The 24168-nt window shown below is 52.3% G+C and overlaps 1 protein-coding gene across 1 annotated transcript; it reads left to right on the top strand.

Annotated features, from left to right (window-relative positions):
* Nucleotides 1–2192: 2192 nt before the first annotated feature.
* Nucleotides 2193–23948, top strand: LOC144609404 (proteasome subunit beta type-6-like). Its single transcript, XM_078427874.1, has 6 exons — nt 2193–2341; nt 5216–5283; nt 7517–7648; nt 11207–11336; nt 20716–20860; nt 23659–23948. The coding sequence occupies exons 1-6, from the start codon at nt 2213–2215 to the stop codon at nt 23784–23786; spliced, it is 732 nt and encodes a 243-aa protein (XP_078284000.1). The 5' UTR covers nt 2193–2212; the 3' UTR covers nt 23787–23948.
* Nucleotides 23949–24168: the final 220 nt, after the last annotated feature.

Here is a 24168-nt window from a genome sequence, read left to right as displayed (position 1 = left end):
GCTTCCGGAGGAAGTGGTGGAGGCAGGCTCGATTTTATTATTTAAGAGTAAATTGGATAGGTATATGGATAAGAGGGGATTAGAGGGTTATGGTCTGAGAGCAGGTAGATGAGACTAGGTCAGAGAGAGTGGTCGGCGTGGACTGGTAGGGCCGAACGGGCCTGTTTCCGTGCTGTAGTTGTTATATGGTTATAAGGTATTTATTTCACAAAATGCTGGAGTAACTCAGCAGGTCAGGCAGCATCTCGGGAGAGAAGGAATGGGTGACGTTTCGGGTCGAGACCCTTCTTCAGTCTGAAGAAGGGTCTCGACCTTCAGTCTGGAGAAAGGTCTCGACCCGAAACGTCACCCATTCCTTCTCTCCTGAGATGCTGCCTGACCTGCTGAGTTACTCCAGCATTTTGTGAATAAATACCTTCGATTTGTACCAGCATCCGCAGTTATTTTCTTATAAAAACATGTGTGTTATTTAATTATTTTAATTTTAAACGTAAAATGAAAACAAAACGGAGCAATGTGAAAAATGTATGAAGAAACTACAACAGTCTCTTCCGTCTAGGCAAAGTTATCTATTACTTTATTATAATCCACCTCAGTAACCAACTCTCTTTCAATGGAGAGCAAAGCTAACCCAGACAATCTATCCTCGACCATTGTAGAACGAAGGTAGGACTTGCTTGACCTGCTGAGTTACTCCAGAATTTTGTGATACGTAGGACTTTATATGTTTCAGCCGACTAAAGGATCGTCCCACAACTGCACTAGTTATTGGTAATGTGCCGGCGGCCACTAACACATCACAGGAGAATTGAGCAGACAGTTCAAAACACTGGGAGGTTGGTCAAATAAAGTAATGACCCCAGAAAGGTCTTCCAAGGCCATGCGATTAAAAAAAACAATGACAAATTATGAGATTCGACTTTTATCGCACAAGTGAACCAAAGAGTTAAAAAGTTGTTGAAAAGGCACCACTTTACACCGGTGAGAGCAGGTGGGACTAGTGTAGATGGGGCATGTTGGTCGGTGTGGGCAGGTGGGACTAGTGTAGATGGGGCATGTTGGTCGGTGTGGGCAGGTGGGACTAGTGTAGATGGGGCATGTTGGTGGGTGTGGGCAGGTGGGACTAGTGTAGATGGGGCATGTTGGTGGGTGTGGGCAGGTGGGACTAGTGTAGATGGGGCATGTTGGTCGGTGTGGGACTAGTGTAGATGGGGCATGTTGGTCGGTGTTGGCCGGTGTGGGACTAGTGTAGATGGGGCATGTTGGTCGGTGTGGGCAGGTGGGACTAGTGTAGATGGGGCATGTTGGTCGGTGTGGGCAGGTGGGACTAGTGTAGATGGGGCATGTTGGTCGGTGTGGGCAGGTGGGACTAGTGTAGATGGGGCATGTTGGTCGGTGTGGGCAGGTGGGACTAGTGTAGGTGGGGCATGTTGGTCGGTGTGGGCAGGTGGGACTAGTGTAGGTGGGGCATGTTGGTCGGTGTGGGCAGGTGGGACTAGTGTAGATGGGGCATGTTGGTGGGTGTGGGCAGGTGGGACTAGTGTAGATGGGGCATGTTGGTCGGTGTGGGCAGGTGGGACTAGTGTAGATGGGGCATGTTGGTGGGTGTGGGCAGGTGGGACTAGTGTAGATGGGGCATGTTGGTCGGTGTGGGCAGGTGGGACTAGTGTAGATGGGGCATGTTGGTCGGTGTGGGCAGGTGGGACTAGTGTAGATGGGGCATGTTGGTCGGTGTGGGACTAGTGTAGATGGGGCATGTTGGTCGGTGTTGGCCGGTGTGGGACTAGTGTAGATGGGGCATGTTGGTCGGTGTGGGCAGGTGGGACTAGTGTAGATGGGGCATGTTGGTCGGTGTGGGCAGGTGGGACTAGTGTAGATGGGGCATGTTGGTCGGTGTGGGCAGGTGGGACTAGTGTAGATGGGGCATGTTGGTCGGTGTGGGACTAGTGTAGATGGGGCATGTTGGGCAGGTGGGACTAGTGTAGATGGGGCATGTTGGTCGGTGTGGGCAGGTGGGACTAGTGTAGATGGGGCATGTTGGGCGGTGTGGGCAGGTTTCCACACTCTGTGACTCTGTGACACCGAACGGGGCAATAACTGGCGCCTTGGGCCTACCGAGTTAAACCGCCTCCATGGCAACCGCTCCTCCCACCGCCTGGTCCTCCCAAGGCCGGTCCTCCAGTGTCCCGGCATTCCCTGCGCCGAGTGGAAGATGGCGGCGGTGATGCCCATGATGGGGCGGATTGGCGGACCCCGCACCGGCCCGGGCCCCGGCCCCGCGGCCGCTCGCTGCTGCTCCAACCTGCACCCCGACTGGATGAGCGAGGAAGTCAGCACCGGGGTGAGTGCGTGCCGGGCCGGGCCGTGCCGGGTCGTGCCGGGCCGGGCCTCTTCACCCGCGCAGCTGCTCCTGCTTCACCCTCCGTCCCCAACACACTTAATAATAATAATAATAATAATGCATTATATTTCTATAGCGCTTTTCTAAAAACTCAAAGACGCTTTACAGGGTTTACTAAAACATAGGGGGAAAAGCGCTATACAAATATTATACAAATATTGTCCCTGCTCACCCACCCCCTCCCCCTGACTCACCCCCCCTCCCCCTGACTCACCCCCCCTCCCCCTGACCCACCCCTCACTCACCCTCCCCCTGACTCACCCCCTCACCTCCCCCTGACCCACTCCCCCTGACCCACCCCCTCACTCACCCACCCCCTGACCCACCCCCTCCCCCACCCCCTCCCCCACCCCCTGACTCATACCCCCTCACTCACCCTCCCCCTGACTCACCCTCCCCCTGACTCACCCCCTCCCCCTGACTCACCCCCTCCCCCTGACTCACCCCCTCCCCCTCCCCCTGACTCACCCCCTCCCCCACCCCCTGACTCACCCACCCCCTGACTCACCCACCCCCTCACTCACCCACCCCTTCACTCACCCCACCCCCTCACTCACCCCCCCCCTCACCTCCCCTGACTCATTCCCCCTGACCCACCCCCTCACTCACCCTCCCCCTGACTCACCCCCTCACCTCCCCCTGACTCATTCCCCCTGACCCACCCCCTCACTCACCCTCCCCCTGACTCCCCCTCCCCCTGACTCACCCACCCCCTCCCCCTCACTCACCCACCCCCTCCCCCTCACTCACCCACTCCCTCCCCCTCACTCACCCACCCCCTCCCCCTCACTCACCCACCCCCTCTGACCCACCCCCTCCCCCCTCACTCTCCCCCTCCTCCCTCACCCACCCCTCCCCCACCCCTCCCCCTCACCCACCCCACCCCTCCCCCTCACCCACCCCACCCCCTCACCCACCCCACCCCTCCCCCTCACCCACCCCACCCCTCCCCCTCACCCACCCCACCCCTCCCCCTCACCCACCCCACCCCTCCCCCTCACCCTCACCCACCCCCACCCCTCCCCCTCACCCACCCCCACCCCTCCCCCTCACCCACCCCCACCCCTCCCCCTCACCCACCCCCACCCCTCCCCCTCACCCACCCCCACCCCTCCCCCTCACCCACCCCCACCCCTCCCCCTCACCCACCCCCACCCCTCCCCTCCCCCTCACCCACCCCCACCCCTCCCCCTCACCCACCCCCACCCCTCCCCCTCACCCACCCCCACCCCTCCCCCTCACCCACCCCCACCCCTCCCCCTCACCCACCCCCACCCCTCCCCCTCACCCACCCCCACCCCTCCCCCTCACCCACCCCCACCCCTCCCCCTCACCCACCCCCACCCCTCCCCCACCCCTCCCCCTCACCCACCCCCACCCCCACCCCTCCCCCTCACCCACCCCCACCCCTCCCCCTCACCCACCCCCACCCCTCCCCCTCACCCACCCCCACCCCCTCACCCACCCCCACCCCCTCACCCACCCCCACCCCTCCCCCTCACCCACCCCCACCCCTCACCCACCCCCACCCCTCCCCCTCACCCACCCCCACCCCTCCCCCTCACCCACCCCCACCCCTCCCCCTCACCCACCCCCACCCCTCCCCCTCACCCACCCCCACCCCTCCCCCTCACCCACCCCTCCCCTCCCCCACCCCTCCCCTCCCCCTCACCCACCCCCACCCCTCCCCCTCACCCTCCCCCTCACCCTCCCCCTCACCCACCCCCTCACCCACCCCCACCCCCACCCCTCCCCCTCCCCCTCACCCACCCCCACCCCTCCCCCTCACCCACCCCCACCCCTCCCCCTCACCCACCCCCACCCCTCCCCCTCACCCACACCCTCCCCCCCCCCTCACCCACACCCTCCCCCTCACCCACCCCCACCCCTCCCCCTCACCCACCCCCACCCCTCACCCACCCCCACCCCTCCCCCACCCCCACCCCTCCCCCACCCCACCCCCACCCCTCCCCCACCCCACCCCCACCCCCACCCCTCCCCCTCACCCACCCCCACCCCTCCCCCTCACCCACCCCCACCCCCACCCCTCCTCCCTCACCCACCCCCTCCTCCCTCACCCACCCCCTCCTCCCTCACCCACCCCCTCCTCCCTCACCCACCCCCTCCTCCCTCACCCACCCCCTCCCCCTGACTCACCCCCTCCCCCGACTCACCCACCCACCCAAATACCTTCCCTCATCCACTCACCTTCACTGTCCCCACCGCACTTGTCGCTGCTCCGACCTGTCCCATCCCACCCAAATACTCACCCTCACTTACCCACCCTCACCTTCATCCCTGTTTGGAATCCTTTGTCACCGCAAATAAAATCTGCTGCTGACAGTAAATCTTTTAAATTGGTGCTTGCAAACACTAAATTTTAAATCTGCAACAGCATGCATGAGGGACTGCACGTTCCCTCATTCCCTCTCTCCTAGATGCCTGACCTGCTGAGTTACTCCAGCATTTTGTGATACCTTCGATTTGTACCAGCATCTGCAGTTATTTTCCAACACAAAATGCTGGATAAACTCAGCGGGACAGGCAGCATCTCTGGAGAGACGGAACAGGTGACTCCTGAAGAAGGGTGTCGACCCGGAACGTCACCCACTCCTCTTCTCCACACATGCTGCCTGTCCCACTGAGTTACTCCAGCATTTTGTGTCCACCTGCAACTTCCATTTATTTCGTTCTGATTCTCCACAAATGAACATTACTGTGATCAATGACTGTGTTTGCTTTTAATGTTTAGTTTGTCTCAGTGAACTTCGTGTGTGTTTTCATTTGTAAAATCCCATTTTCTTTTTGACACAGACTACTATTATGGCGGTGGAGTTTGATGGTGGGGTAGTGATTGGTGCAGATTCAAGGACCACAACAGGGTAAGGCTGTTAATTTCAACGATGCAATAAATGAATGAGCTAATCAGTATAAATTTATGCAACCCAGTGAAACAAAATTAGAAACAGATTTAAAACAGTAAAACAGTATAAAGTTCAAGTAGGTCTGTGCCGGTTCACTGTGCTATGTGACCATCCGGCTCAGCAGGACCGGTTCATAGCAGCTATGGCCCTGGGGATGAAGCTGTTCCTGAATCTGGAGGTGCGGGCGTAGAAGGCCTTGTATCGTCTGCCCAATGGTAGAATTTCGAACAGACTATTATTGCAGGGGTGTGAGGAGTCTTTGTGAATGCTGGTGGCTTTTCTGAGGCATCGTGTGTTGTAGATGTCCTCCAAGGCTGGTAGCTGTGTTCCGATGGTCCTCTGAGCTCTATGGACTACCAGCTGAAGAGCTTTCCTCTCTGCCTCCGTGCAGCTGAGATACCACACAGGGATGCCATGTGTTAGGATGCTCTCTATGGTGCAGCGGTAGAATGTCGTCAGCAGCTGTTGGGGTAGACCAGACTTCTTCAGTATTCTTAGGTAGAACAGTCGTTGCTGCACCTTCTTGACCAGCGCAGCGGTGTTAGTGGCTAGTGGGAGAGTCTGGGACCAGAGGTCACAGCCTCAGAATTAAAGGACATTCATTTAAGAAGTAGATGAGAATGAGTTTCTTTAGTCAGAGGGTGGTGAATCTCTGGGATTCTTTGCCACAGACGGCTGCGGAGGCCAAGTCAGTGGATATTTGTAAGGCAGAGATAGATAGATTCTTGATTAGTACGGGTGTCAGGGAACATGGGGAGAAGACAGGAGAATGGGAGTAGGAGGGAGAGATAGATCAGCTGTGATTGAATGGTGGAGTAGACTCGATGGGCCGAATGGCCTAATTCTGCTCCAATGACTTATGACATTATGTGCTGTTGTTTATAGCATGTTGCTTTGGTAGATTTATCCTAGATTGATCCTGTAGATTAATCTCATCTGCCTGTACATGATCCATATCCCTCCTACGTTATATTTCATAAGCCTGAAGCAGGGTCTCGTCCCGTCACCCATTCCTTCTCTCCAGAGATGTTGCCTGTCCCACTGTGTTACTCCAGCATCTTGTGTCTATCCATATCCCTCCATTCCCTGCACTTTCATGTGTCTATCCAAAAGCCTTGTAAACTATGGTATCTGCCTCCACCCCCAACCCTGGCAGCGTGTTCCAGGCTCCCACCACCCTCTGTGTAAAAAAAAAACTTGTCTCGCACATCTCTCTGAAACTTTCCCCCTCTCGTCTGGCGGCTTTGCCCTCTCGTGTTGGACATTCCACCCTGGGGGAAAAGGCTCTGCCTCGTTCCTGCGCTCTACTCTACTGTTCTATGGTAAAAATGAGGCAATGGGGGCCTAGAAATTGTCAGTTGTTGTAGAGTGTGAGGTGTCAGAAGGGAGTGAGTATCGGCGATGGCATGGCGGTGCAGCGGTAGAGTTGTACTGGATTTGTACCTTCTCCCCCGATCGTCTGGGTTTTCTCCGAGATCTTCGGTTTCCTCCCACACTCCAAATACGTGCAGATATGTAGGTAAATTAACTTGGTGTAATTGTAAATTGTCCCCAGTATGTGTAGGATAGTGTTAATCTGCAGAGATCGCTGGTCGGCGCAGACTCGGTGGGTCGAAGGGCCTGTTTCCGCGCTATATCTCTAAACTAAACTAAAGTATCAAAAATTGAAACGCTATTGCCTGGACCCTGGTCTGTACAAAGTGCCAGTTGCATGGCCTTGCATTTCACAGTGAGGGCACTGCAACAGTGCTTTGTGGTGCTTGCTGCACTGGTGACAAATGCTGCAACTTATGACCTCCAAACTTATTGTGAGGATTTGTAGGAAAGATCTGCTGATGCTGGTTTAAAATCGAAGATAGTCACAAAATGCTGGAGTAACTCAGCGGGACTGGCAACATCTCTGGAGAGAAGGAATGGGTGACGAGACCCTTCTTCAGACTGATGTCAGGGGTGTGAGTGGTACAGAGATAAAATGTAGTTTGAGACAGTGTACCGTCCACTCCCCTGACTCTCGGTCTGAAGAAGGGTCTCGACCCGAAACGTCACCCATTCCTTCTCTCCAGAGATGCTGCCTGACCCGCAGAGTTACTCCAGCATTTGGCGTCTGTCTAATTGTGAGGATATCGGGTTTCCAACAGTGTGTGAGTGTGTGCGCGCTGCTTTTAATGTGGCATCTTGTTTATGTTTGCAGATCGTACATTGCGAACAGGGTGACGGACAAACTGACTCCTATTCACGACCTGATCTTCTGCTGTCGATCAGGCTCGGCCGCTGATACCCAGGCCATTGCTGACGCGGTGACCTACCAGCTCGGCTTCCACAGGTGTGTCCATCGAGCAACATCACGCACGTCAGCAAAGCACGTCAGCGTGTGTCATATGATGCAAGAATGGGTCGACTGGGCTTGTATTCACTGGAATTTAGAAGGATGAGAAGGGATTTTATAGAAAGTTACAAAATTCTCAAGGGATTGAACAGGCTAGATGCAGGAAACATTTCCCCAATGTTCCAATGTTGGGGGAGTCCAGAACCAGGGGTCACAGTTTAAGAATAAGGGGTATGTCATTTAGGACTGAGATGAGGAAAAAAAAATTCACCCAGAGAGTTGTGAATCTGTGGAATTTTCTGCCACAGAAGGCAGTGGAGATCAATTCACTGGATGCTTTCAAGAGAGAGTTATATTTAGTTCTTGGATCTCAAGGGATATGGGGAGAAAGCAGGAACGGGGTACTGATTCTGTATGATCAGCCATGATTATATTGAACAGGTGGTGCTGGCTCGAAGGGCTGAATGGCCTATTCCTGCACCTATTTTCCTAGTTCACAAGTTATAGGATCAGAATTAGGCCATTCGGCCCATTGAGTCTACTCCGCCATTCAATCATGGCCGATCTCTGCCTCCTAATCCCATTCTCCTGCCTTTTCCCCTTAACTCTTGACACCCGTTCTAATCAAGAATCTGTCTATCTCTGCCGTAAAAATATCCACTGACTTGGCCTCCACAGCCGTCTGTAGCAATGAGTTCCACAGATTCACCACCCTCTGTCTAAAGAAGTTTCTCCTCACCTCCTTTCTTAAATAGCGCCCTTTAATTCTGAGGCTGTGCCCTCTGGTCCTAGACTCTCCCACCAGTGGAAACATCCTCTCCACATCCACTCCATCTATTCATAATGATTTTAAAAATCAGCTGTACAGCATTTGATCAATAATTGGGCTGAGCTCCTGTATAAACTTGATCAGTATTACTCAAGAGTCTTTTATCTTCATATGTCCCGGATAGAACAATGTAATTCTTACTTGCAGCAGCACAACAGAATATCTAAACCTATGTAAACAAGATAAGGAAATATGGGCAAGACGAAATGTGTAAGAAGGAACTGCAGATGCTGGTTTAAACCGAAGATAGGCACAAAATGCTGGAGTAACTCAGCGGGACAGGCAGCATCTCTGGAGAGAAGGAATGGGTGATGTTTCGGGTCGAGACCCTTCTTCAGACAATTCAAATACTCCAGCATTTTGTGCCGATGTGCTCTGGGCAATGTCCCTTCCATTCATTAATCATTGGTTACTGGGATAATTGTACACTTCATCCTGTGTCTGCACTGTGGGCAGCTTGGTTGTAATCACAAAGAGTCTTGTTCCTGAGCGGATAGCACGTAACAAACAAAAGAGCTTTCCCGCAACACCTGAGAATAATAAACTCAACTGAGGAAATTCAGAGTGTCGCAGAGGATCCTTCATTGCTTCTACTCTGGGGCTGTGGAGAGCATCCTGTCCGGCAACATTACAGTCTGGTTTGGGAACAGCTCTGCCCAGGACAGGATGGCCCTGCAGAGAGTAGTGCGTTCGGCAGAACGCACCATGGGAACTACACTCGTCCCCCTGCAGGACCTATACATCAGGAGGTGCAGATCCAGAGCAAGCAAGATCATGAGGGACCCCTGCCACCCCAGTAACGGACTGTTCCAGATGCTACGGTCAGGCAAACGCCTCCGCTGTCACGCTGTGAAAACGGAGAGGATGAGACGGAGCTTCTTCCCACAGGCCATCAGGACTGTCAACTTTGATAACCCCAGAGACTAAATTTTTGTCGACACTTTTTGGTGCTATGTTTAGTAACTTATTAACTTTATTTATTGTAACTGTAATTATTTTTGTGCACAACCCGCAGGCATTGCCACTTTCATTTCACTGCACATCGAGTATGTGTATGTGACAAATAAATTTGACTTGACTTGACTTGAACTGTATTTAAAGGGTGAGGCCAGAATGTATAGAGTCATACAGAGTGGATCAGGCTCTCTGGCCCAACTTGACCAACAAGTTCCTAGGGACCACCATCTCCCAGGACCTCTCCTGGACTGCAAATACCAAGGCGGTAGTGAAAAAGTCGCAGCAGAGACTGCACTTCCTAAGATTACTCCGGAAAAACAGACTGAAGGAGAATCTGCTGGTGACCTTCTACCGCTCCACCATCGAGAGAATACTGGCATACTGCACCATCGTGTGGTATGCTGGCTGCTCGGCTGCAGACCAGAAGGTCATCAGGACAGCAGAGAAAATCATCGGCTGTCCGCTACCTTCTCTGAAGAACATCACCAGCTCGCGCTGTCTGAACAGGGCCAGAGTTATAATCAAGGACAGCACTCGTCCAGGACACGAACTGTTTGTTCTCCTGCCCTCTGGGAGGTGCTATAGGAGCCTAAGGGCCAGGACAAAACAGTTTCCTTCCCTGGGCAATAAGAACAGTGAATGGAAGCACATGCCTTGACTACTCTCATTTTAAAAAAGAAACTTTTTTTTTGAATTTTAAGTGTATAACCCATTCATTATTTATTAGGTTTTTAAATTGTTTTTTTTACTGATACTGGCATTTGTTGTGTTGGTTCGTATGTCTGTGCAATTGTCTTTGAAGGATATGCACTGTCGCACTGTTATCAGCTGTAGCACTTCTAATTTGGTTGTACCTTGCATACAATGACAATAAAGGCATATTATAACATGCCCCATAAAGAGATCTTTCTCTGTTTCCAAAACAATCCTCTCCTTCCTTTCCCTCTTGCTCCCAGTTTGGTTGTGTTGTGACAATAGGTGCAAGAGGAGGCCATTCGGCCCTTCGAGCCTGTACGCACCGCCATTTAATGTGATCATGGCTGATCATTCTCAATCAGTACCCCGTTCCTGCCTTCTCCCCGTACCCCCTGACTCCTCTATCCTTAAGAGCTCTATCCAGCTCTCTCTTGAATGCATTCAGAGAATTGGCCTCCACTGCCTTCTGAGGCAGAGAATTCCACAGATTCACAACTCTCCGACTGAAAAAGTTTTTCCTCATCTCAGTTCTAAATGGCCGACCGCTTATTCTTAAACTGTGGCCCCTTGTTCTGGACTCCCCAACATTGGGAACATGTTTCCTGCCTCTAACGTGTCCAACCCCTTAATAATCTTATACGTTTCGATAAGATCTCCTCTCATTCTTCTAAATTCCAGACAATGATCCCAGCCTGATGCTGTGGCACCTTTTGTTTTATGTTCTATTTGGACGGCACGGTGGCGCAGCGGGTAGAGTTGCTGTCTGACAGCGCCAGAGTTTGATCCTGACTACGGGTGCTGTCTGTGTGGAGTTTGCACGTTCTTCCTGTGACCACATGGGATTTCTCCGGGTGATCCAGTTTCCACCCATACTCCACAGACGTGCGGGTTTGTAGGTTATTAAGCCTCTAAATTGTCCCGAGTGTGTAGGACTCGGTGGGCCGAAGGGCCTGTTCCTGCGCTGTGTAGGAGAGAACTAGTGTACGGTGGTCAGCATGGACTCGGTGGGCCGAAGGGCCTGTTTCTGCATTGTGTCACTAAAACTAAAAACAAAATCCTTCCTTTCTTCACAGCATTGAACTTGATGAACTGCCACTGGTGCAGACGGCTGCCAATTTATTCAAAGACATGTGTTACAAGTACCGGGAGGAGCTAGTGGCGGGGATCATTGTTGCTGGCTGGGATAAAAGAAACGGTGGACAGGTAAAATTTTTGTCCATTTAACTTCTGGGTCCAGACGCTGGCTCTTGGTTTCCCAAACTTTGACTTAAGATTCCTCAGTCACATGAGATAGGAGAATAAAGTCATCTTTAATTCCTTCTGCCTAAAAGTGCCGTTATTTAGCATCTGAGGTCCAAGATGTCACTGCTGTTCTGTTTATAGACACAGAGTGCTGGAGTAACTCAGCAGGACAGGCAACATCTCCGGAGAGAAGGTATGGGTGGCATTTCGGGTCGAGACTCTTCTTCAGCCGACCCGAAACGTCACCCATTCCTTCTCTCCAGAGTTGCTGCCTGTCCCGCTGAGTTACTCCAGCATTTTGTGTCTACCCTCAGTGTAAACCTGCGCCTGCAGTTCCTTGCTACTCCTTTTCTGTTGCTCTCCAGTCTTCACGTCTTTCTCCAAGGTAAAACAGAGGAGAAATACTCCGTGAAGACCTTGCCCATCTCCTGCAGCTCCTCCTATAGATGATCGCTTTGCTTTCTGGGCGTCACTATCTCTCTCTAGTTACCCACTTTCTATTAATGTACTTACAAAATGCCTTTGGATTCTCCTTAATCATAGCCAGGGCTATCCCTTACCTCATTTTCCACCATTCTGCTTTCTTTAAGTATGTTTGTGTTCCCTAAACTCCTCCAGGGATGCACCAGATCCCAGCTCCCTGTACCTGGCCCATGCTTCCATGTTCCTGACAGGAGCCTCCATTTCTCTCGTCACCCAGGCTTCCTTACACCCATCTTGCCCTTGACTTTAAGGAGGAATGAATCTGTAAATCTGCAAGCTCCTTTGTTGTTTTCAGTTTTAGTTTGGTGATACAGCGTGGAAACAGGCCCTTCGGCCCACCGAGTCCATGCCGCCCAGCGATCCCCGCACACTAACACTATCCCACACACATTAGGGACAATTTGCAATTATACCAAGCCAATTAACCTTTACAACCCCGTAATTGTGGTTCCCCACTGAAGGAAAACTCACTGAGATTACATACTGAGTGTGAGTCATAACCGTGGTGATGTTCTGAGATGCAGCTTTGCACAACAGGGCATGATACTTTCCCACGCTTTGCAACGTAAATCTGCCCCCAGCTCCCGCACTGATCCTACGGCTCATTGTCACTGAAACGTTGAGAAATTCGTAACCTAAAAGTATCAGGAAGGTGCCAACTTGTGCCTTGCACTTGTCCATTTGATGGGGCCACAGCTCTGTGGTGTCAGAATCACAGGTCAGGGTTTCTCTCCTGAGTATCGTATCACCTGGTGAATGAGCCAGTTGTGCTGGCGTTAACACTTCACTCCCCACCACCTCCCGTGATACCCTCCCCTTCCCCCAGAATGTGGGAACCCCACACTCACTGAAGGGCTGAACCTTGCAGGGCTGGGCTCCCAGCACACTTCCACACAGAAGTGTCAGCATGGGAGAGCTCCAGAAATGAATCGCCCACACTCTCTCCCACTCACACCCCCATTCACACCGCCTTGCATTGAAGTGGGCAAGGTGTCACAGATCAAAGGGGTTGGGGTTGACGGGACATTTCACAAACTCCCAGGCTCTGAGGAGCTGAGATTAATTCCTCTGTCTGTTTCTCTCTCTCTCTCTCTCTCTCTCTCTCTCTCTCTCTCTCTTCCCATACACCATCTGTCTTCCGTATGATCTGCATGTATCTATATCTCTGTGTGTCAGATACATGTGTTAGGCCGGCACAGTGGGGCAGCGGTAGGGTTGCCAACTGTCCCGTATTAGCCGGGACATGCCGTAATTTGGGCTAAATGAGTTTGTCCCGTACGGGACCGCCCTTGTCCCGTATTAGTAAGGTTACCAACTTCCTCACTCCCAAATACGGTACAAGGTTTCGTCACCACCCCGCGCCCCACGTGACCTCACCCAGCCAGCGGCCACATGCTCCCGCTCCACCAATGGCGGCCACCCGGGCGCGGGGCGGTGACGTTAGATGGTCCCGTATTTGGGAGTGAGGAAGTTGGCAACGCTACACAGCGGGTGGAGCTGCTGCTTCACGGCATCAGAGACCTCGGTTGGATCCTACCCTAGGTTGGTGTGTGTGGAGTTTGTACGTTCTCCCTGTGACCGTGTGGGTTTGAAAGTCCTGTCTCCAATGCTGTATCAGTAAAGTAAAGACCTGTCTTATTCTGTAGAACTTTAGCAGGATTGACAGGAAACCTCTTAATGAAAATATTAATTCGCAATTCTGCAAAGATTTGTTCACTAACACGGCTGAAAGGTGAGCAAACTAATTAAACCGAGGCAGGAACAAAAAACTTACTTTATAGAATATTAATCCCACACCATTAATCTGAAGAAAGGTCTCGTCCCGAAATGACACCTATTCCTTCTGTCCAGAGATGCTGCCTGACCCGCTGAGTTACTCCAGCACTCTGTGGAACGTCACGTATCCATGTTCTCCACAGATGCTGCCTGACCCACTGAGTTACTCCAGCACTCTGTGGAACGTCACGTATCCATGTTCTCCACAGATGCTGCCTGACCTGCTGAGTTACTCCAGCACTCTGTGAAACGTCACCTATCCATGTTCTCCACAGATGCTGCCTGACCCACTGAGTTACTCCAGCTTTTCGTGTTTATCTTCTTTTGCAGAATCTGGACGGATTATTCTGATTCGGGTTATTTAGACCAAATAGCTAAACTGTTCTTGTTACTGCGCGGACTTTGAACTTTGAAATAATGGCTGCAAATTGGTGGAGCCCGCGTGTGCAATTTGTGCAAAATGTTGCTTATGTAACAAGCAAAGCATTATTAAACTATCGATACTGTCCCAGGCTTTGCAACGTAATTCTGCCCCCAGCTCCCACACTGATCCTACGGCTCATTGTCACAGAAACTTTGAGAAATTCGTAACCTAAAAGTATCAGGAAGGTGCCAACTTGTGCCTTGCACTTGTCCATTTGATGGGGCCACAGCTCTGTGGTGTCAGAATCACAGGTCAGGGTTTCTCTCCTGAGTATCGTATCACCTGGTGAATGAGCCAGTTGTGCTGGCGTTAACACTTCACTCCCCACCACCTCCCGTGATACCCTCCCCTTCCCCCAGAATGTGGGAACCCCACACTCACTGAAGGGCTGAACCTTGCAGGGCTGGGCTCCCAGCACACTTCCACACAGAAGTGTCAGCATGGGAGAGCTCCAGAAATGAATCGCCCACACTCTCTCCCACTCACACCCCCATTCACACCGCCTTGCATTGAAGTGGGCAAGGTGTCACAGATCAAAGGGGTTGGGGTTGACGGGACATTTCACAAACTCCCAGGCTCTGAGGAGCTGAGATTAATTCCTCTGTCTGTTTCTCTCTCTCTCTCTCTCTCTCTCTCTCTCTCTCTTCCCATACACCATCTGTCTTCCGTATGATCTGCATGTATCTATATCTCTGTGTGTCAGATACATGTGTTAGGCCGGCACAGTGGGGCAGCGGTAGGGTTGCCAACTGTCCCGTATTAGCCGGGACATGCCGTAATTTGGGCTAAATGAGTTTGTCCCGTACGGGACCGCCCTTGTCCCGTATTAGTAAGGTTACCAACTTCCTCACTCCCAAATACGGTACAAGGTTTCGTCACCACCCCGCGCCCCACGTGACCTCACCCAGCCAGCGGCCACATGCTCCCGCTCCACCAATGGCGGCCACCCGGGCGCGGGGCGGTGACGTTAGATGGTCCCGTATTTGGGAGTGAGGAAGTTGGCAACGCTACACAGCGGGTGGAGCTGCTGCTTCACGGCATCAGAGACCTGGGTTGGATCCTACCCTAGGTTGGTGTGTGTGGAGTTTGTACGTTCTCCCTGTGACCGTGTGGGTTTGAAAGTCCTGTCTCCAATGCTGTATCAGTAAAGTAAAGACCTGTCTTATTCTGTAGAACTTTAGCAGGATTGACAGGCAACCTCTTAATGAAAATATTAATTCGCAATTCTGCAAAGATTTGTTCACTAACACGGCTGAAAGGTGAGCAAACTAATTAAACCGATGCAGGAACAAAAAACTTACTTTATAGAATATTAATCCCACACCATTAATCTGAAGAAAGGTCTCGTCCCGAAATGACACCTATTCCTTCTGTCCAGAGATGCTGCCTGACCCGCTGAGTTACTCCAGCACTCTGTGAAACGTCACCTATCCATGTTCTCCACAGATGCTGCCTGACCCACTGAGTTACTCCAGCACTCTGTGGAACGTCACGTATCCAATAGTCAAGGCAAATGTGGGTCCCTTGAAGACAGAAGCAGGGGAATTTATTATGGGGAACAAAGAAATGGCAGACGAGTTAAACCGTTACTTTGGATCTGTCTTCACTGAGGAAGATACACACAATCTCCCAAATGTTCTAGGGGCCGGAGAATCTAGGGTGATGGAGGAACTGAAGGAAATCCACATTAGGCAGGAAATGGTTTTGGGTAGACTGATGGGACTGAAGGCTGATAAATCCCCAGGGCCTGATGGTCTGCATCCCAGAGTACTTAAGGAGGTGGCTCTAGAAATAGTGGAAGCATTGGAGATCATTTTTCAATGTTCTATAGATTCAGGATCAGTTCCTGTGGATTGGAGGATAGCAAATGTTATCCCACTTTTTAAGAAAGGAGGGAGAGAGAAAACGGGTAATTATAGACCAGTTAGTCTGACATCAGTGGTGGGGAAGATGCTGGAGTCAATTATAAAAGACGAAATTGCTGAGCATTTGGATAGCAGTAACGGGATCATTCCGAGTCAGCATGGATTTACGAAGGGGAAATCATGCTTGACAAATCTACTGGAATTTTTTGAGGATGTAACTAGGAAAATTGACAAGGGAGAGTCAGTGGATGTGGTGTACCTCGACTTTCAGAAAGCCTTCGACAAGGTCCCACATAGGAGATTAGTGGGCAAAATTAGGGCACATGGTATTGGAGGTAGGGTACTGACATGGATAGAAAATTGGTTGACAGACAGAAAGCAAAGAGTGGGGATAAATGGGTCCCTTTCGGAATGGCAGGCAGTGACCAGTGGGGTACCGCAAGGTTCGGTGCTGGGACCCCAGCTAGTTACGATATACATTAATGACTTAGACGAAGGGATTAAAAGTACCATTAGCAAATTTGCAGATGATACTAAGTTGGGGGGTAGTGTGAATTGTGAGGAAGATGCAATAAGGCTGCAGGGTGACTTGGACAGGTTGTGTGAGTGGGCGGATACATGGCAGATGCAGTTTAATGTAGATAAGTGTGAGGTTATTCACTTTGGAAGTAAGAATAGAAAGGCAGATTATTATCTGAATGGTGTCAAGTTAGGAGGAGGGGGAGTTCAACGAGATCTGGGTGTCCTAGTGCATCAGTCAATGAAAGGAAGCATGCAGGTTCAGCAGGCAGTGAAGAAAGCCAATGGAATGTTGGCCTTCGTAACAAGAGGAGTTGAGTATAGGAGCAAAGAGGTCCTTCTACAGTTGTACCGGGCCCTGGTGAGACCGCACCTGGAGTACTGTGTGCAGTTTTGGTCTCCAAATTTGAGGAAGGATATTCTTGCTATGGAGGGCGTGCAGCGTAGGTTCACTAGGTTAATTCCCGGAATGGCGGGACTGTCGTATGTTGAAAGGCTGGAGCGATTGGGCTTGTATACACTGGAATTTAGAAGGATGAGGGGGGATCTTATTGAAACATATAAGATAATTAGGGGATTGGACACATTAGAGGCAGATAACATGTTCCCAATGTTGGGGGAGTCCAGAACAAGGGGCCACAGTTTGAGAATAAGGGGTAGGCCATTTAGAACGGAGATGAGGAAGAACTTTTTCAGTCAGAGAGTGGTGAAGGTGTGGAATTCTCTGCCTCAGAGGGCAGTGGAGGCCAGTTCGTTGGATGCTTTCAAGAGAGAGCTGGATAGAGCTCTTAAGGATAGCGGAGTGAGGGGGTATGGGGAGAAGGCAGGAACGGGGTACTGATTGAGAGTGATCAGCCATGATCGCATTGAATGGCGGTGCTGGCTCGAAGGGCTGAATGGCCTACTCCTGCACCTATTGTCTATTGTCTATTGTATCCATGTTCTCCACAGATGCTGCCTGACCCGCTGAGTTACTCCAGCACTCTGTGGAACGTCACCTATCCATGTTCTCCACAGATGCTGCCTGACCCACTGAGTTACTCCAGCACTCTGTGGAACGTCACCTATCCATGTTCTCCACAGATGCTGCCTGACCCACTGAGTTACTCCAGCACTCTGTGGAACGTCACCTATCCATGTTCTCCACAGATGCTGCCTGACCCACTGAGTTACTCCAGCTTTTCGTGTTTATCTTCTTTTGCAGAATCTGGACGGATTATTCTGATTCGGGTTATTTAGACCAAATAGCTAAACTGTTCTTGTTTCTGCGCGGACTTTGAACTTTGAAATAATGGCTGCAAATTGGTGGAGCCCGCGTGTGCAATTTGTGCAAAATGTTGCTTATGTAACAAGCAAAGCATTATTAAACTATCGATACTGTCCCAGGCTTTGCAACGTAATTCTGCCCCCAGCTCCCACACTGATCCTACGGCTCATTGTCACAGAAACTTTGAGAAATTCGTAACCTAAAAGTATCAGGAAGGTGCCAACTTGTGCCTTGCACTTGTCCATTTGATGGGGCCACAGCTCTGTGGTGTCAGAATCACAGGTCAGGGTTTCTCTCCTGAGTATCGTATCACCTGGTGAATGAGCCAGTTGTGCTGGCGTTAACACTTCACTCCCCACCCCCTCCCGTGATACCCTCCCCTTCCCCCAGAATGTGGGAACCCCACACTCACTGAAGGGCTGAACCTTGCAGGGCTGGGCTCCCAGCACACTTCCACACAGAGGTGTCAGCATGGGAGAGCTCCAGAAATGAATCGCCCACACTCTCTCCCACTCACACCCCCATTCACACCGCCTTGCATTGAAGTGGGCAAGGTGTCACAGATCAAAGGGGTTGGAGTTGACGGGACATTTCACAAACTCCCAGGCTCTGAGGAGCTGAGATCAATTCCTCTGTCTGTTTCTCTCTCTCTCTCTCTCTCTCTCTTCCCATACACCATCTGTCCTCCGTATGATCTGCATGTATCTATATCTCTGTGTGTCAGATACATGTGTTAGGCCGGCACAGTGGGGCAGCGGTAGGGTTGCCAACAGTCCCGTATTAGCCGGGACATCCCGTAATTTGGGCTAAATTAGTTTGTCCCGTACGGGACCGCCCTTGTCCCGTATTAGTAAGGTTACCAACTTCCTCACTCCCAAATACGGTACAAGGTTTCGTCACCACCCCGCACCCCACGTGACCTCACCCAGCCAGCGGCCAGGTGCTCCAGCTCCACCAATGGCGGCCGCCCGGGCGCGGGGCGGTGACGTCACCTTGTCCCATATTTGGGAGTGAGGAAGTTGGCAACGCTACACAGCAGGTGGAGCTGCTGCTTCACGGCATCAGAGACCTGGGTTGGATCCTACCCTAGGTTGGTGTGTGTGGAGTTTGTACGTTCTCCCTGTGACCGTGTGGGATTGAAGGTCCTGTCTCCAACGCTGTGTCAGTAAAGTAAAGACATGTCTTATTCTGTAGAACTTTAGCAGGATTGACAGGAAACCTCTTAATGAAAATATTAATTCGCAATTCTGCAAAGGTTTGTTCACTAACACGGCTGAAAGGTGAGCAAACTAATTAAACCGAGGCAGGAACAAAAAGCTTACTTTATAGAATATTAATCCCAAGGTTCTCCACAGATGCTGCCTGACCCGCTGAGTTACTCCAGCACTCTGTGAAACGTCACCTATCCATGTTCTCCACAGATGCTGCCTGACCCGCTGAGTTACTCCAGCACTCTGTGGAACGTCACCTATCCATGTTCTCCACAGATGCTGCCTGACCCGCTGAGTTACTCCAGCTTTTCGTGTTTATCTTCTTTTGCAGAATCTGGACGGATTATTCTGATTCGGGTTATTTAGACCAAATAGCTAAACTGTTCTTGTTACTGCGCGGACTTTGAACTTTGAAATAATGGCTCCAAATTGGTGGAGCCCGCATGTGTAATATGTGCAAAATGTTGCTTATGTAACAAGCAAAGCATTACTAAACTATCGATACTGTCCCAGGCTTTGCAACGTAGATCTGCCCCCAGCTCCCACACTGATCCTACGGCTCATTGTCACAGAAACTTTGAGAAATTCGTAACCTAAAAGTATCAGGAAGGTGCCAACTTGTGCCTTGCACTTGTCCATTTGATGGGGCCACAGCTCTGTGGTGTCAGAATCACAGGTCAGGGTTTCTCTCCTGAGTATCGTATCACCTGGTGAATGAGCCAGTTGTGCTGGTGTTAACACTTCACTCCCCACCCCCTCCCGTGATACCCTCCCCTTCCCCCAGAATGTGGGAACCCCACACTCACTAAAGGGCTGAACCTTGCAGGGCTGGGCTCCCAGCACACTTCCACACAGAGGTGTCAGCATGGGAGAGCTCCAGAAATGAATCGCCCACACTCTCTCCCACTCACACCCCCATTCACACCGCCTTGCATTGAAGTGGGCAAGGTGTCATAGATCAAAGGGGTTGGGGTTGACGGGACATTTCACAAACTCCCAGGCTCTGAGGAGCTGAGATCAATTCCTCTGTCTGTTTCTCTCTCTCTCTCTCTCTTCCCATACACCATCTGTCTTCCGTATGATCTGCATGTATCCATTTCTGTGTGTCAGATACACGTGTTAGGCCGGCATAGTGGGGCAGCGGTAGGGTTGCCAACTGTCCCGTATTAGCCAGGACATCCCGTAAGACACTTCACCCCCCCTCCCATGAAACCCTCCCCTTCCCCCAGAATGTGGGAGATTGGTGCTAATTTATTCAGTATTGTCATTTATCTGTGCCAATGTTCAACACAAACACATTCCAGTAGGTGTTAACGTGGAGCTTAGAACAGTACTGCTCAGGAACAGGTCCTTCAGCTCACAATGTCTGTGGCTGATGCCAAGTTTGTCTGTAGGTGATCCATATCCCACTATTCCCTGCACTTCCATGTGTCATTGGGTCACAGAGTGATACAGTGTGGAAACAGGCCCTTCAGCCCAACTTGCCAACATGCCCCAGCGATTCTAGTCCCATCTGTCAGCGCTTGGTCCATATCCCTCCAAACCTGTCTTATCCATGTACCTGTCTAACTGTTTCGATAGTCCCAGCCTCAACTACCTCCTCTGGCAGCTCGTTCCATACACCCCCCACCCCTCGGGTTCCTATTAAATCTTTTCCCATTGAACCTATGTCCTCTGGTCCTCGATTCCCGTACTCTGGGCAAGTTGGTTTACTCTGAAGATCGACAGATAAGCAGCATCTGCAGATCCCTCCTGCTGGGTGAGAGAGGGTTGTTCACATTGTGCGTGGTTCCAGGTGTACACGGTTCCAATGGGTGGCATGATGGTGAGGCAGCCGTTCTCAATCGGCGGTTCAGGAAGCACCTATATCTATGGTTACGTGGACTCCAGCTACAAGCCAGGAATGACAAAGGAGGAATGCGTGGAATTTACAACGAGAGGTAAGTGTGGACAGAAGGTGAAACACTTGCCCCAACATCAAATCAGTGTGAGTGGTTCCAACACCAGATGGTGAGGGTTTCAGAGTCACACTGTACTAAATCATGAGAGGAATAGATCGGGTAGATTCACAGCCTCTTGGTCAGAGTAGGGGAATCAAGGACCAGACACAGGTTCGCGGTGAAGGGGAAAAGATTTAATAGGAATCTGAGGGGTAACTTTTCCACACAGAGGGTGGTGGGTGTATGGAACGAGCTGCCAGAGGAGGTAGTTGAGGCTGGGACTGTCCCATTGTTTAAGAAACAATTAGGCATGTACATGGATAGGACAGGTTTGGAGGGATATGGACCAAACGCGGGCAGGTGGGACTAGTGTAGATGGGGCGTGTTGGCTGGTGTGGGCAGGTGGGACTAGTGTAGATGGGGCATGTTGGCTGGTGTGGGCAGGTGGGACTAGTGTAGATGGGGCATGTTGGTCGGTGTGGGCGGGTGGGACTAGTGTAGGTGGGGCATGTTGGTGGGTGTGGGCAGGTGGGACTAGTGTAGATGGGGCATGTTGGTCGGTGTGGGCAGGTGGGACTAGTGTAGATGGGGCATGTTGGTCGGTGTGGGCAGGTGGGACTAGTGTAGGTGGGGCATGTTGGTCGGTATGGGCAGGTGGGACTAGTGTAGATGGGGCATGATGGTGGGTGTGGGACTAGTGTAGATGGGGCATGTTGGTGGGTGTGGGACTAGTGTAGATGGGGCATGTTGGTGGGTGTGGGCAGGTGGGACTAGTGTAGATGGGGCATGTTGGTGGGTGTGGGACTAGTGTAGATGGGGCATGTTGGTGGGTGTGGGACTAGTGTAGATGGGGCATGTTGGTGGGTGTGGGACTAGTGTAGATGGGGCATGTTGGTGGGTGTGGGACTAGTGTAGGTGGGGCATGTTGGTGGGTGTGGGACTAGTGTAGATGGGGCATGTTGGTGGGTGTGGGCAGGTGGGACTAGTGTAGATGGGGCATGTTGGTCGGTGTGGGCAGGTGGGACTAGTGTAGATGGGGCATGTTGGTGGGTGTGGGACTAGTGTAGGTGGGGCATGTTGGTGGGTGTGGGACTACTGTAGATGGGGCATGTTGGTGGGTGTGGGACTAGTGTAGGTGGGGCATGTTGGTGGGTGTGGGACTAGTGTAGATGGGGCATGTTGGTGGGTGTGGGCAGGTGGGACTAGTGTAGATGGGGCATGTTGGTGGGTGTGGGACTAGTGTAGATGGGGCATGTTGGTGGGTGTGGGACTAGTGTAGGTGGGGCATGTTGGTGGGTGTGGGACTAGTGTAGATGGGGCATGTTGGTGGGTGTGGGACTAGTGTAGGTGGGGCATGTTGGTGGGTGTGGGACTAGTGTAGATGGGACATGTTGGTGGGTGTGGGAAGGAGGTGACTTTGAGGGGGGGGGGGGGGGGGATTTAACCAGCAGTAATACACGGCACGTCGAGCCGCAGAGACCCCGGACCCCACACGCAGGGCACCAGAGACGGTTACAAATGCCGCCTCCGTGCCTCTCGCTCTCTCCCCGCCCACAACCGGGAGCCCCCGCCACATGGCACCGGCTCCCCGGGGGAGGGGGAGGGGCGGGGGGGGGGGGTACAACAGGACCCCTCGGCCCACCATCACCAAACCCACCGCCTACACGTCCATTATTGCAGTTTATGTTCATGGGGGAGAGGAACAGAATCAGGCCACTCGGCCCATCAAGCCCACTCTGCCATTCAATCATCTCTCCCTCCTAACCCCATTCTCTAGTATGCACCTGCATTCCTAGACCCCACTGCTCCACAACAGTCCCCAGCACGTTGTCCCTTGGGGAAGAGTGGGTTAGTTTAGTGTGTGGGGGTGTGTGTGTGGGGGTGTGTGTGTGTGTGGGGGTGTGTGTGTGTGTGTGTGTGTGGGGGTGTGTGTGTGTGGGGGTGTGTGTGTGTGTGTGTGTGTGTGGGGTTGTGTGTGTGAGAGAGGGTTGTTGTCTGGGAGTTGTGTGTGTGGGGGGGATGTGTGCGTGTATGTGCGTTGTTGTCGGGGAGTAGTATGTGAGGGTTGTGTGTGGGTGTGTGCGTGTGTGTGCGATGCTGTGGGGAGTAGTGTGTGAGGGTTGTGTGAGGGTTGTGTGTGCATTGTTGTGGGGAGTAGTGTGTGAGGGTTGTGTGTGTGCGTTGTGGGGAGTAGTGTGTGAGGGTTGTGTGTGCGTGTGCGATGCTGTGGGGAGTAGTGTGAGGGTTGTGTGTGTGCGTGCGTTGCTGTGGGGAGTAGTGTGTGAGGGGTGTGTGAGGGTTGTGTGTGTGTGTGCGATGCTGTGGGGAGTAGTGTGAGGGTTGTGTGTGTGTGTGCGCGCGTGTGCGCTGTGGGGAGTAGTGTGTGAGTGTTGTGTGTGCGCGTGTGCGATGCTGTGGGGAGTAGTGTGAGGGTTGTGTGCGCGTGTGCGTTGCTGTGGGGAGTAGTGTGTGAGGGTTGTGTGTGTGCGCGTGTGCGATGCTGTGGGGAGTAGTGTGTGAGGGTTGTATGCGCGTGTGCGTTGCTGTGGGGAGTAGTGTGAGGGTTGTGTGTGCGTTGCTGTGGGGAGTAGTGTGTGAGGGTTGTGTATGTGCGCGTGTGCGATGCTGTGGGGAGTAGTGTGTGAGGGTTGTGTGCGCGTGTGTGTTGCTGTGGGGAGTAGTGTGAGGGTTGTGCGTGTGCGTTGCTGTGGGGAGTAGTGTGAGGGTTGTGTGTGTGTGCGTGTGTGCGTGTGTGCGATGTTGTGGGGAGTAGTGTGTGAGTGTTGTTTGTGTTCTAGCGCTGGCCCTGGCCATGGACCGTGATGGATCTAGTGGAGGAGTTGTCCGCTTGGCGGCGATCACCCAGGCGGGAGTGGAGCGCAAGGTGGTGTCCGGGAGTCAGCTTCCGTGCTTCCCGTTGGCGTGATGATCTGCTGTCGCCGCGCCCCGCTCCGTGACGCGCCCCGCTCCGTGACGCGCCCAGCGGGGAGAGGTGCCGCTCTTCCCCGGCAGTGTGCAGACATCCAATATTCAATCCCAGCTGAAGACAACTTCTTCAAACGAACACCACAAATAAAGGTGCAGTCATGCTGAGCGTGTGTGTTGTGTTCAATAACTCACCACAGTCACACAGCAGAGTTCCATTCACTCACTATTGTGTTGCACTACTAAATAAGGCACACACACTCGCGTATCCCCGAACACACTCACACATCCCCGCACACACTGACACATCCCTGCACACACTCGCACATCCCCGTACACACTCGCACATCCCCGCACACACACATCCCCACACACACTCACAC

Source organism: Rhinoraja longicauda, chromosome 34 (assembly GCF_053455715.1).
Source record: "Rhinoraja longicauda isolate Sanriku21f chromosome 34, sRhiLon1.1, whole genome shotgun sequence".
NCBI lineage: Eukaryota > Metazoa > Chordata > Chondrichthyes > Rajiformes > Arhynchobatidae > Rhinoraja > Rhinoraja longicauda.
Note: the sequence above shows the minus strand (reverse complement) of the source record. Positions and strands in the feature narration are given on the sequence as shown.